Source organism: Solanum verrucosum, unplaced genomic scaffold (assembly GCF_900185275.1).
Source record: "Solanum verrucosum unplaced genomic scaffold, falcon-dt-bn FXZP01000008.1, whole genome shotgun sequence".
NCBI lineage: Eukaryota > Viridiplantae > Streptophyta > Magnoliopsida > Solanales > Solanaceae > Solanum > Solanum verrucosum.
Genome location: NW_026020195.1, coordinates 1,054,268 through 1,068,235, shown reverse-complemented (window position 1 = coordinate 1,068,235; position 13,968 = coordinate 1,054,268). Strand labels below are relative to the sequence as shown.

The following is a 13,968-nucleotide window of genomic DNA, read 5'->3' as shown; positions in this document are numbered from 1 at the left end:
ATTTTTAGGCATTTAGGAGCCAATTTGAAGGATTTGGGCGATTTTTTAGTTTTTCTTGTGTTATAGCCCATGAATAAATTGGAGGTATGGCTTTCGGGTGATTTTTTTGGGAAACTTTTATGGAACCCTTCGTAGGGAGTTGAGGGAGCAGAATGTACAGTCTCACCATTTTTAGAGTGATTTTTGGGCATTTGAGGGCCAATTTACAATAAGTAGGTGATTTTCTTGATTTTTCGTGTTTATTAACCATGAATATTTTGGTGATATGCCTTCCAGATGAATTTTTGGTAAAATCTTTATGAAACTCTCCTTAGGGAGTCTGGGTAGTAGTATGTACAGTCTCACCAATTTAGAGTGATTTTGGGTATCTAGAGGCTAATTTGCAAGAATTACACGATTTTCTTAGTTTTTTGTGTGTGTATCAGCCCATGAATATTTTAGTGATATGGCTTCTGGACAAATTTTTTGCAAAATCTTTATGGAACCCTCTGTAGGGAGTAGTGAGAGAAGTGCGTACAATCTCACAATTTTTAGAGTGATTTTTGGGCTAGGGGCCAATTTACATAAATTAGGAGATTTTCTTAGTTTTTCGTGTGTGCTAGTCCATGAATATTTTGGTGATATTACTTAAATATGAGTTTTTTTGCGAAACCTTTTGTGAAACCCTTCATAGGGAGTTGGGAGAGCAGTACGTACAGTCTTACCATTTTTAGAGTGAATTTTGAGCATTTAGGGGCCAATTTACAGGAATTAGGCCAATTTATCTATTTTTCGTGTGTTAGCCCATGAATATTTTGGTGATATGGCTTTCATACACGGGCTAACATACACGGAATGACATATTTTGGTGTTAGCCCGTGTATGGAAATCATATCACCAAAATATTCATGGGCTAACGCACAAAAAAAACTAAGAAAAATTACTCAATTCCCGCAAATTGACTTATAAATGCCCAAAAATCACTCTAAAAATGGTGAGACCATATATACTGTTCTTTTAACTCTCTACTAAGGTTTTGTAAAGATTTCACATAAAAATTGACCGAAAGTTATATCACCAAAATATTAATAGGTTAACACACACGAAAAATGGAGAAAATCACTTAATTCCTGTAATTGGCCCTGAAATGCCATAATACACAAATATATCATTTAATTTGATTTCAACTGACATCTACGACTTCAACTTTGAGTGTGTACAAGTAGACATTTAAACTTATATAAAATTGAACAAATAGACATATCCATCCTACGTGACAATTTTGTATCTTATGTGGCATCCTACATGTACTATGTCATTTAGGATTTGTTGTCTACTTGTTAAATTTTACATAAATTTAAGTGTTTATTTGGGCACACCCAAAATTAGAGTGTGTAGATGTCAGCTAAAGTCAAGTTAAAAGGTACTCCCTTCGTTTCAAAAAGAGTGGTCTGGTTTGACTTGGCACGGAGTTTAAGAAATTAAAGAACACTTTTGAATTTTGTAGTCCTAAATTAAAGTTATGTCAAATGTACAAAATTGTCCTTAATCTTGTGGTCTTAAACATGTCACGTGGAAAACAAAAAGTAAAATGTTACCAAAAAAGGAAAGAGGTCATTCTTTTTTAAACTAACTAAAAAGGAAAGGATGTCATTCTTTGTAAAACGGAGGGAGTATATTTATGTATTATTTTTAAGTTATTTGATTTGGTGTAAATGATATACTCCCTCCGTTTCCAGAAAGAGTGATCTAGTTTGACTTGACACGAAGTTTAAGAAAATAAAGAGGATTTTTGAATCTTGTTGTCTTAAATTAAAATAGTATAAATTATAGGAACCACATATTATAAGTACTAAATAACATCCTATCCCTTCTAGTTTTCTATTTACCAAAAATCCCTTAAAAATGATGTTTGCGGGATACATAGCGTTGTGCACGTGATACATTAGGTTTAATACATTCCACATAGCGGGATACATAGCGTTGTGCACGGGATACATTAGGTTTGATACATTCCACATAGCGGGATACATAGCGTTGTGCACGGGATACATTAGGTTTGATACATTCCACATAATGGGATACATAGCATTGTGCACGGGATACATGCGGGATACATAGGTAAAATAAGGGATTTTTGAAATTTTTGAAATAAGTAGGGATAAATGGATATTAAGGTAAGTAAAGGAGTGTAGTTAAGTAATTTGTCCATTAAAATAATGTCAAATGTACAAAATTGTCATTTAATCTTGTAATCTTAAATATGTCACGTGAAAAGTTGAAATTAAAATGTTACCAAAAATAAGAAAAAAAAATAATTTAAAACAGACTAAAAAGGAAAGTAGATCATTCTAACGGAGCATCCTTCCTTTTGTTTTCTCTTAAATACTCTCTAATCACTCTACACCGTTTGCTTTTCATTTTCCCCTTAAATTTTAAGAAAACTTCCGCCCTGTGAAATCTACAAATCCCCATTTCTCTCATTCTCTCTTTGGTTGATGAAAGATATACTTTATTCCTTTTGGATCTTCCTAATTCACTAATTTTTGCTCTGGGTAAGCATTAATGCTTCTCTTTTCTTTTTCTTTTTCCATTTGGATTGTGTACTTAGTTTATGAAATGAATGGTTTTAATTGTGATTAGAGTTGTGCCAATTGTGGGCAAAATGTAATTGGGTTCTTGTTTTGATTTTTCCCAATTTTAATTTTAGAATAAACAAATCTATGTATTGATTCGTGTATCATTGAGATTTTTTTTTATGATCGTGGTGTTCGGGTCGGCTTTTATGTACCTTGATTAATTCCACGGAATACATGTCATCTTCTACTAGCAATAGGTACAATAGGTATCAGGTAAGTCTGTCCACCTATTGGGGTACAAAAAGAATCCTTTTTCTTTACTGTCATATCTAAAAGCTAGGACAGATAAGAAGAATCAACTACTGTGTTTTTCTTGTCTCCACTGGGTATATCATGATTAATTTCAGTTAGAACACACCCTTTTAGGAGTATTTTTTAAATCACATTGGGGGATGGGGGGTAATGAGAAATGGGGAGGGGATTATAAGGTGGGGAATCAAAGGCCAGGTAGTCAATCAACTGAGCCACTAAGATTCCCGCGTAGTTTGGAGATTACTCATTTTTGTTATTGTTGTTCATTTTCAGCAGGGTTACATTGACGAATACGGTATGATGGCTCCTGAGGCTAAAAAGCAGTGTTGTGAATCTTTACCTTTCGATGTACTTAGCAATCTTCCAGAGAATGTAATTGATATCATTTTGATGTGTTTGCCGTTTAGAGATGCGGTGAGGACTAGCATCTTATCAAACATATGGAGATATAAATGGTGCCGACTTCCTGAGTTGACACTTGATGATGCTTTTTGGAAAACTAAGAATAACTTAATATGCCATACGACTGCAATTACCAAGATTATCTACCATATTTTGATATTTCATGAAGGACCAATTACAAAGTTTACACTCTGTGTTCCTAAGTCAAGAAGTTGTCCTATGATCGATGACTTGATATATTTCCTCGCAAAAAATGGCATTCGGGATCTTGTGCTTAAACTTCCATTCAAGAGTGAACCATACGAATTGCCACCTTCATTTTTCAAAAGCTTGCAGTTGAGGAATTTGAATCTCCAGAATTGCTTAATACTTCGTCCACCAACCTTCAAAGGACTTGATAGGTTAATTAGGTTGGAACTATGTGAAGTTTCAATTTCTTCCGAGGAGCTTGGAAGTTTAATCTCTCATTGCTTGTTGCTTGAGCATTTAGTGTTGTATATTGCCGAGACGTACAGCAACCTCATTGAAATTAATGCTCCCAGGCTGAAATCATTTTACTTCGCAGGCAGTGTGAGATCTATCTTTTTAAAGAATATCCCTCTTCTTGCAAAGCTTTTACTTGCATCTAGCGACACCGATTATTTCGGGGAAGAAAAATGGGATATTGCAAAGTTTTTCGAGTCGTTTGAATCTTTTTCTGCTCTCGAGCATATATACTTGAATATGGTAAATGTTGCTTCCTGACTTCATTGTAACACATTTTGAATCTTTTCGGCTTCGTTTCATCCTGATTTTTTAATATTTTCTTTTTAGTTATTTGCTGCAGAAGCAAGTGAAGTACCAACGAGGCTTCCCTTTAGTCTTAACAGTGTCAAAAGACTTGACATTAGTGTTGATCTTTATAACTCGGTTGAGGTGTCATGTGCTCTTTGCTTGATAAGAAGCTTCCCGTATTTACAATATATGGATATTTCGGTACGCTTCTCTCTCTTTCTTATTGGCCTTTTCATTTTCATACTTGAATCATCAAAAAGTTCAGAGAATTAAGTTTTGTTATTTTTTCTTTAGGAGGCTTATCCTAAATATGATATAGAAGAAGCTTATCAAGTAGAATTTACCTCGGATGTGACGTTTAATCACCTAAGGGAAGTTAGGCTAACACTTGCTAGTGGCTCAATCATCGAGATGCAGCTTGCCAAACTTCTGTTAGCCAATTCTCCCATGCTAGTGAGAATGCTCTTCGCGTCGTGTGTAGTTAAAGCATCTGCTGCAGTCAAAAAACTCGCTGCTGAGTTAACAACATTTCAGCGTGCATCACCTAAAGCAGAGGTGTCCTTCATCGAAAACTAGTACATGATTACAGTCCTGTTTACTGATCTTCTTCAGAAGTCTTCGGACCATGATGTTTGGCTCAAATATTTTGCAAGTTAATGTGAATAGCTAGATAGTACTCTGAACATCAGTTTTGGGAAGATTAGTGAATCTGTGTAGATGATTTGACTTATCTGTTGCATAGTATGTTGTTAAAATATGAAGTTCTCTTGGACTCACTTCTGTCAAGAAATTTATGATTATCTAGACTTTTCGTGTGTTATAGTCCATGAATTTCTTAGAATATGTCTGAGCAACTCTATTTGAGTTGAAAGTTTGTGAGTATAGTCTTGACGAGCTAGAAAATTATACTCATTATTTTTTAAGGACAATCATCACTTTATTGGAGTTAATGGGTCGAATTTATAGGATTATCTTAACTTTTCATGTGTATTCGTCCATTAATTTTTAAAATATATGTGATCAACTCAATTGGAGCTCAAATTTTGTGTCCATTCATGATGACCTAATAAATGATACTCATAATTTTTTCAACTTATGTGAATTAGTCTATATAAATTTTGTAAAATGTGTGATGGACTCTATTTGAACTCGATTTTTACAAAACATGAATTCAGGATTATCTCGAACTATCGGATGGAAAATCAAAAAGAGAGAATGCTTCCAATATCACTTCATCCAATCAGCAAAGGGAAACTTGCAATTTAACTTGTAAAATATGTATTGAAAAGAGAGTTTTAATCAAAGGAACCCCACAACTTGCTGCCTTGTTTGACAAAGCTCAACTGGGAAATAGAAAGCATAAACCTGCCCTCCTTGACCCAAACACACATGAACACTAGTCTACCTCTACTCCGATCGAACATAGGCAAAATACTACTTGTATGGGGCTAATGAACTTGAAAGAAAAAAGTATAGGAGCATAGTTTTTACATCAGGAAGAAGAATCAGTTTCGGCTCTTAAACAGAAAGAACCCCAATCCACTAACTGCTAAGGTCACAATGAGAGGTACTCTGATCGAATTTAGATCTCTTCTCTTGCTTGTTCTTGCTTGTCGTGATTGTTCTCCCAGTCTGTCGCGAAGAAGATTGCTAAGGCTGTCTAACTGATGCATAATTTGGCGTTGTCCACGTGCAACATTAGATAGCTGTGAAGATAGTCAATGCAAAGGGAAAATAACTTGGTTATCTTCTGATATTTAACTTTCTGCAGTAATGGAAAGTAGTGCAAATTGACAAGTCAAAAGATTATATATTCATATGTTCCATCAAAGTAATAAAAGAAGACGAAGATTATTGATTAAACATAGGTCTGCATGGCGAAAGCCAGGTGAAATATGTACCTCTTCCATCAGATTGGACTCCTTTGGAATTAGCAAAGAAGAGGATGATGAATTTGGCATAATGGATCCTGTCAAGGAACCATTTTCTAAACCAGATATGAAGTAAGAAGTTGGGCCGGATCCATTACAAGCTTCGGCTTGCAAAGCCAGACTTTGTGTGCTCGGAGAAGCTCTTTTTTTGGTTAACTTGGAATTAAGTTCTTCCATTTTAGATGTAAAATCATCCATCCGATCATTCAAGGTAGATATTTGTTCCGATAAATGTGTAACAGCTCCCTTTGTGAAACAAGGACAACAAACATGAAGGGTAAATCTCCAGAAGTGCCATGAAATAGTGAAAAGAGCTTAAATATATTTCATTGTTGCTAAATGCAAAACCTGGTTTGCTAATGTTGCTGAATCAGTGTTTCTGTCATCAAACCTCTGACTATCAGTATCAATCTTGGATAGATTTTTCTCTCTGTGATTTGCGTAGGAATGGGACAATCCACTGCAAAAACAAAAAGAAGCAGATCAAGTTCAAATCAACTTGACAACAGAATTTTTCCTGGACGAGATAGAATCTCATCCGCTTCCGCTGCAGGCTGCAGTTCCCTCCCATCCCCACACCACTCTCATGAGGTTTTCCCAATAAGGATGGAGATCCATGCAAGTTCCAAAAAACTTCAAATTTAAGATTAATGACTTGCTTATATACAAATCAATAAGGAGTTGAAGAACTAAACAAACAAGTCGATATCTAGGAGCAATCTATTCAACCTACACATCAAACAGAATGACACATGGACGCATATAGACATAAGGTCATGAGTATCAAAATATGCATGAATACAACTACGGTGAGAGTGTGAGACTATCAATTTTCTTCATTTCTTTTCTCCCGTAACTCCTGCAGCCACATTAGTATGTCCAAACCATAGGTTAATCAAGTGTGCTGTGTGCAAATTAGAGCTGATGAAACTCCTCAGTATTCACCTAAGACTCTCTCCTCTTGCTTTCCCTCCTTGTTAGAGGAGGATATTTGCCATTAATACAATGTTTGGAAGCAGTTAAAAAAGCTAAGCAGCCTTCTATTAATGCCGTTGAACCACAAGTAATTATTGGCATGGAGAAATATTTTCAGCTTATTGATAAAATCTATTGTTTGACACCATTTTTTATGCAAAAAAATTAATGCAAGACTAGTCAATAGGGAAAAAAAGGGATAGACAAGTACCTTCTTAAATTCTTATTTCTCCATGCTACTCTCTCTGCTGAGGCTCGAGAGAGAGCTTCTTTTGGGCTGGAGACGAGATCTTCATCTAAGCTAAGCTTCGTTTTCAAATCATCTGGTAGTGCCTGCAATATATCTAGTAAGTGATAGAAAGCCATTATAGCACGTAACGAAAAAAATCTATGGAAGCTAGCATACCATAACTTCATTCACAAGCTTCTCTAGTTGTATTTGCTCAATATATGTACGCGGAGTGTATGAACCCTCCAGTCCCAGCTGATCAGCAACCGATTTTACAATTAGGCGATCTCTTCCTTGGACCTAGGTAAAGTTAAGAAAATCTAGCATATTAGAAGTTTCAAACAATAATCTGGACCCTGATACTAAGAGACAACCAGTCAATCTGAATTATTAAGGATCAACAAGGAGAAGAATTCTCATGCAGTGGACATTGAAGTCTTAAAATAACACACCCCGCAGTTATCTTCTCCGTAGTAGATAAAATGAATGATTTTACTCTTCTTCAAGATAAAAAGAGAAATAAATACGCAGCTTACATTTCCTTTGGGTTAACAATTTAAAGATATTGCAGTTAGACAATCATTGGCATATCATGCAGAAACCACTAGAGATAATAGATAAACTGCCATGCCTTGAGAACTCAATGCAAGTTTGAAGCTTTCCAATTTTATGAATTAAATCATTTGTTAGTGAGGCATTGGTTCCCTGATGACAGAATGATTCTGATAATTCATGCAATAGAAACTGAAACCAAAAGGACCTTAACAAATTATCAAGGATTGCTTTCTAGCTTAACATCATTGCCAACAGATGTTAACAGAAATGACAAGATTTTAGAATGTAAATATCTTAGCAAGGAGGAGAGAGTAAAACAAGTCTACTACCTGAACATAATGCCGGTTCAGTTGCTCTAGCCAATCAATTTTCACGCAAACCTTTTCATCAGAAAATACATGGCTACTTCTTTTGAGTATTGTTGCAATCGTGTATCCCAAGGCCATCAATCCACCAAGAAGCTTCACACTAACTTCAAAACTGATTCTTGGCGATATGACAAAGGGAGAATCAGTGACCCACTCCTACAATTCAAAACCAGTTTAAGCTGTCACCATCAGAACTTCAGTAAAGCAGCTCTTTACAGGTACACATACTTCCAGGAAAATTAGCTGGTCAAGAAAAGCTGATATACCAAAGCACCACTAGATGAAAAAATAAAATAAATAAACATGGAGTGGAAATACTTGTATTGACCACTAAATCCTGAAGTCTCTCAATAAAAGATATAATCCCAAGAAAGAATCAGGACCAAAAAAAATAAATAGAGACTGAAGCTACCAGATGCACAACATTTCAAGATTTTACAATGTTCATAGTAGGACAGCAGGCAGGATAATTTTAGTTTAAGATCTCTACTATTATCAGCTTCTTCTATAGATTTGATGAATTCAACTTCTACAAGATCTCAATTTATTCTAAAACAAGAGGAAATTGTCTGAATATCGAATTGTAGAAAGACAAAAAAGAGAGTGAATGGAAGATATTCCTCCTGTTGGTACTTGACGTCGACTATAGGAAAACATAAGGTTAAGAATGAAACAAAAATCATCCTTACACCACCTACATTGAGTTGTAATATGGCATTTCCCTACAAGAAACAGAGTTATTTAAGAATGATTTAGTGGTATAGCTTCTTCAACACATGATGCAATTCATCTTGCTACATGACTAAGACTAGCCATATAAGTCCATGATACGTTTGTGATGCAAGCTTCACAAGTTGAGTAAAAGCACCTAGCTATCTTACTTCCCCTACATGCAATATAGACGTTCTTCCATTGTCCCCTATATTGAGCCAACCAAGAGGATTTCTTATCAACCATTCAGGTATACGTTGAGAGCTTTTTCTCAGGTTGACTTTATTAACTCTAAAATTAGGCTTTCACTTGGAAATTCCTTAGCCCCTGCTAGTATTTCAAGATAAAAAATACAGGTAACATTATAGGAAAATGGTGTTCCCCAAAAGCTTAAACATTTTTCAAGTATTTCAAGAAAATGAATAGTAATATGCACACGACTATTAAAAGTTTAATTGGGAGAATAACAGACTGTCATCAGTAGGCTACATAGTAAAGTCAAAATGGCCTAGCAAACAGAGGTGCTTTGTAACAGTTGGCCATTATTTTCTCAAAAAGTATTGATCAATATACAAAGAGACAAACCTCAAACATGAGACTGTATTTTCCATCTTTGTTTCTCATCCTCAGATATGATTGGCATGTCTCTGGATCTTCACCAGGTGGCAGAAGGTATATGTCGTAAGTTTGCTCCGTACTTTCAATGTGTTCTTCAGATAATGCAGACTTGATTTGATCGACTTGCACATCCCTAGAAGACTAAAGGTGCAAGTGATTAGATGAACCCTTTTTCTTTGTTTTAATATTTATTGATAACTTTAATTACGTAATTTGTTTTTTACCACTGTAATTTTCCATGACTGGAAACCAGAAGTAGTATGAACTTCTAATATCCTTACCTTTAGAATGTATGTAGGACTCTGAAATCCAGTAAACGGATTAAATTTGTTGATGATTTTTATATGTGCAGTCTTGAGATCAGGTTCAATAAAAGCCTTGTACATTGGATAAACCTGCACTAGACATCGTCGTTGGATAGTCATAAAGAGAGTTTCAGGTGTATTTTAGCCAAAATTATAGAGGAAACAAACCGTTTCAGATATTTGATGGATTATCTCCGAGGGTTCCTGCCCGGCACGCTGTATATCCCGTAAAACCCTTTTGACAAGATCAAAGTGAACTCCACCTGTCACAGATATGCGAAGATCCAGAAAAGGCCGCAACTTTTCACTCAAAGCATAGATACCCTCAATAATCAGAATGCGGGAGCTAGGTACTTCAAGAGTCCTGCAGTAAACTTAATGTTGTAAGTTCAAATCATATACTAATATGCAACACATCTTAGATAATTAAAAGAAAATAAAAAAAGGCATCTACTAACTTTGAGCCTGAAGGGCACATTATTCGATAGAAAACTGACAAAAGAAAAACCAACATCACCAAAGAACTTGTCAGAGAGGATAGATCGTCTAAGAGAAGGGGACCACAGACCACTGTAAAACTGAAGCCTTGGGCAAAAAAAGAAGAGCAATGCAAGCCTCATTAAAAAGAAGAGAATGACCAGATAACTGTGTAATAGATGAAGGATCTGTCATCCTGATGCCAATTAAATAGATTAGGAGTCTAGGGAACAAGATCCTTCTGAGTGGACCACAGATAAAAAACCCCAAGCAAAATGAAACTAGTATAGCATAAACGTTTTTTTGTAACAGTGGTGTCCAAACCAACATGTGTACACCTCGACTATTCTACCGGGTACCTCCCACCAACACATGTATTGGGTAACTCTATCCACCAAGCTTAGGCATAGGCAGATGGGAAGAACTTATCTGGTGCTTTTGTCTTTGTGGGAATTTGAACCCTGATCTTCAAGATTGGCACAAACTTCATTGATCACTAGGCATACCTTTAGGTCTAGAATAAAATAAAGTAAATGATTCAAAGATGAACAAGTCATGAGATTCCACAGCTAGTGACATGGTCTTAATTGTATCAAATTTAGCTATGCCAATTCAACAGTTAAGTTTCTGTTTGAATCAGAGCAATGAAGAGCCTAGGTAGTATTGCTCCAAAGATGTCATCGATTTATTTTTTCTTTTCCTCATGTAATAGAACGCAAAATTATAAACAACCCAAGGTCTGGAGGTATTTGCCATTTAAGCATTCAAACATAAAATTTCTGGAGCGAACAGGCAATAAACTTGCAGTGGTTTTGAATAGCAGCTTGTATGAAAAATGACAACATGCACATATAAGTATAGAATATTACATGAATAAGAAGCAAGGAGCTGAACCTGTATCCTATGCGAGAGCTAGATTTGAAATCATATATGGGAACCTCAGCCGGCTTCCCGGCCTTTAGATCATTGATGTTTTTCAGCAATGTATCATAGTCTGTAAGTCGTGGATCTGTTTCAAAAGAAAAAATAGACCTGGTAAAGTACAAATCATCTAGTCTTAAGTTATTCTACTAGTACAAATGACACCAGTGTAAGGGTAAACCAATAAAAAAAGAAATCAGCTAAGAGGAAATTAGAGATCTCAGCCCAGATTCTTTCACGGAATGTTTTCTAACATTGAATATGTATGTTCCATGATTCAAAGAGGCACCCTCCTCATTCTAGTGCATAATTGAGATTTAACCAATGAAAGATTAACCAATATATTATGGTTCTAGCAACTCTTGATCATATGTTTGGTGTTACCAAAACTTAAAAAGATCGAATCATTAGCCGAAAGAGGACAGCTCTCTATTCAGTAGATTTTGTAACATATTTACAATGGCTTTCCCAAGGAAAAAAGAAAAAGGACACATAGAGGTCTGTAAGAACTCAAAGTGCCAACTATGTCAAGAAAATGCAAAGTAGATTCCCTAAATATTCAACAATTAGGAGCTTCATAAACTTATGAGCCTCCTTGTCCCTGAAACTGGTGGGTACTTGAAATTTTAAGCCAGAGAGCAGAATGCAAGTGAAATCCCCTTTTGGTTAATATCTTTCTATACACACTCAATAACAATAAGAAACGAGGTATTCATTCTTACCATCAAAGTTTCCATCAACTACTCGACTAGCATCATTGTAATTATCCATTGAGATAACTGCAACACTTGGCATGAAGCTGAGTATTTTCTCTGTAAACACAGTCTTTCCTGCTCCGGAGGGACCAGCAACACCAAGTATTATCAATCCTTCATTCTTTTGAACCAACAACTGGCATGCACGGATTACAACAAAGAAACCTTTCTCAAATGACAAATTATCAGGTATCGAGATGATTTCATATCGATCGCAGTTCTTTCTCTTGACTAGTCGAACTTGGTCCTTTAAGAGACCAGCTTTCCGAGTAGATTCACCATTACTAGTATCTTTAGGCATTTAGAATAAACACGTAGAGAATTATCCTCTGAAATTACAAAAATAGCCCGTATAAAGATCAGAATGAGAATATAAAAGATCCAGAATAAAAGATATGCCAAAATGATCAATTCACAATCATGGACCTGGAAAAGTTTCTTATCTAATATTGACACACTGAAGATAAAGCACTGGAAGCATTACAACATAGCACATAATTGTTATTAACCCCCAGAATCTCTTGCAAGAAGAAGCAACCCTGATTTTTCTATTCTTGTGATTGCTTAAATTTTCATTTAAGCAAGTTCTCTCATAAATTACACATTAAAATCACAGTATCTTGTAAAAACTGTCTGTTAGTTGAATTAACTTGAACTCTCCGATACTTAGTTGCATCAATGAGACTAGATAAGCAGAGAAGAGAAGCTATAATATAATGCTATAGCAGATATTAAGTTCTCTTTTGCAGCAGAGAAACACTTGAAAAAAAGGATTAAAGCACCATCAACACGAACGACCCCTTAAGTACAAAGATTGTTATCATCCATGATTAAAAATATAGCACATAACCCAAATGACCCAAGAAATCATCCTCCAGGATTGTCTTCGTCATCGCAATTAAAATGGGAAGGCTTCAAAGCTCACTCACTTATTTCCTAAGATAACGGAGGTCTATGATGAATTTATAGTTTCTTAGCTTTAATGCAGACCAACTCTGCCTTTTTATGAATAAGACGGAATATGCCATAAAAGGTTAAACTTACTTCTGCATACTATGAACTAGGCTAGTATTGTTATTAATAAGTTACTCGTCAGTTCAGACTCAAACAGTAATGTTGTCCTACAGAATTTCTACTTAAGAACCACATATCTGTTGATCTTGATGCAATTATCAAGGAACAAAATGCAGACATTTTCCTGCAAGCTCCCGTACCGAACAAGCTTAGAACGATTTTAAATAAAGACAAATCTAGACAAATCTTTAAGACCGACAACACCGAATCTCAGGCATTACAAGATTAAGATCAGTTTGATCTTCCAATAGATTCACTAAACATTAAATTGAAAATTCAAGTTCATGGGAGTTATCTGAATGCCCTACAATCTCCATCCATAACCTAATAAACACATCCATCAATGTTTGTTAAAATTGAATAAAAGAGCCATCTTTAATCAAACCAGAATTCACATACAACTAATATCAAAAGTGCAGCAGCAAAACAAACTAGAACCCTCACCCAATTAAAAATCCCCTTTTTTCCCTCTTTCCAATTAACACATTACAACTAAGAAACTCAATCCATTAAATACTTATAACAAAAAAGATCACTCCTTTAACAAAACCAATTAATACCCAGATTAGAAACACTCAAATCCTCATCAAAAAACATTCTTTTTACAGACCATTTTAGATTCAATAGCTAAAAATGTTAAGTACTACAAAACAAGATAACCAACTTCAGCATTCAAGCAAACAAGCACAACTAATCAAGAAAACACAATGGAGGTCTCAAAAACGAAAAAAGGGGAAAACCCCACAAGATATCTGAGTTAAAAAAAAAATTCAGACTAACTCCATTGTAGAACCTGGAAGAGCAAGAAAACACAGACCTATTATATGCTACAGTAAGGTTAACTGCAAGTAAAGCTTACAAGCTTTTTTGGCCCTTTCTTCTACAAAGGCAGAAAGGCTCAAATTTATATATATGTAATGTTTGTTTTTTTCCCTTTTTTGCCCTTTTTATTTTTCTATACTCTGGATTTTTGGAGATATTTTTGCTGTTATATGAAGGAAAC

General features: G+C 35.3%; 2 protein-coding genes across 2 annotated transcripts; one reads left to right on the top strand and one right to left on the bottom strand.

Annotated features, from left to right (window-relative positions):
• The first annotated feature begins 3,167 nt into the window (after nucleotides 1-3,167).
• On the top strand, nucleotides 3,168-4,659 carry LOC125829773 (F-box/FBD/LRR-repeat protein At1g13570-like). The gene is made up of 3 exons (XM_049508972.1): nucleotides 3,168-3,998; nucleotides 4,086-4,247; nucleotides 4,341-4,659. Exons 1-3 carry the CDS (start codon nucleotides 3,168-3,170, stop codon nucleotides 4,620-4,622), a joined length of 1,275 nt encoding a protein of 424 aa, XP_049364929.1. The 3' UTR covers nucleotides 4,623-4,659.
• A 636-nt stretch (nucleotides 4,660-5,295) lies between these two features.
• LOC125829761 (inorganic pyrophosphatase TTM2) lies at nucleotides 5,296-13,869 on the bottom strand. The gene is made up of 12 exons (XM_049508961.1): nucleotides 13,783-13,869; nucleotides 11,859-12,220; nucleotides 11,110-11,224; nucleotides 9,907-10,102; nucleotides 9,715-9,828; nucleotides 9,401-9,574; nucleotides 8,066-8,260; nucleotides 7,359-7,481; nucleotides 7,164-7,285; nucleotides 6,326-6,437; nucleotides 5,948-6,223; nucleotides 5,296-5,752 (listed from the first exon to the last, which is right to left on the bottom strand). Exons 2-12 carry the CDS (start codon nucleotides 12,190-12,192, stop codon nucleotides 5,552-5,554), a joined length of 1,962 nt encoding a protein of 653 aa, XP_049364918.1. The 5' UTR covers nucleotides 12,193-12,220; nucleotides 13,783-13,869; the 3' UTR covers nucleotides 5,296-5,551.
• Between the last annotated feature and the right edge of the window lie 99 nt (nucleotides 13,870-13,968).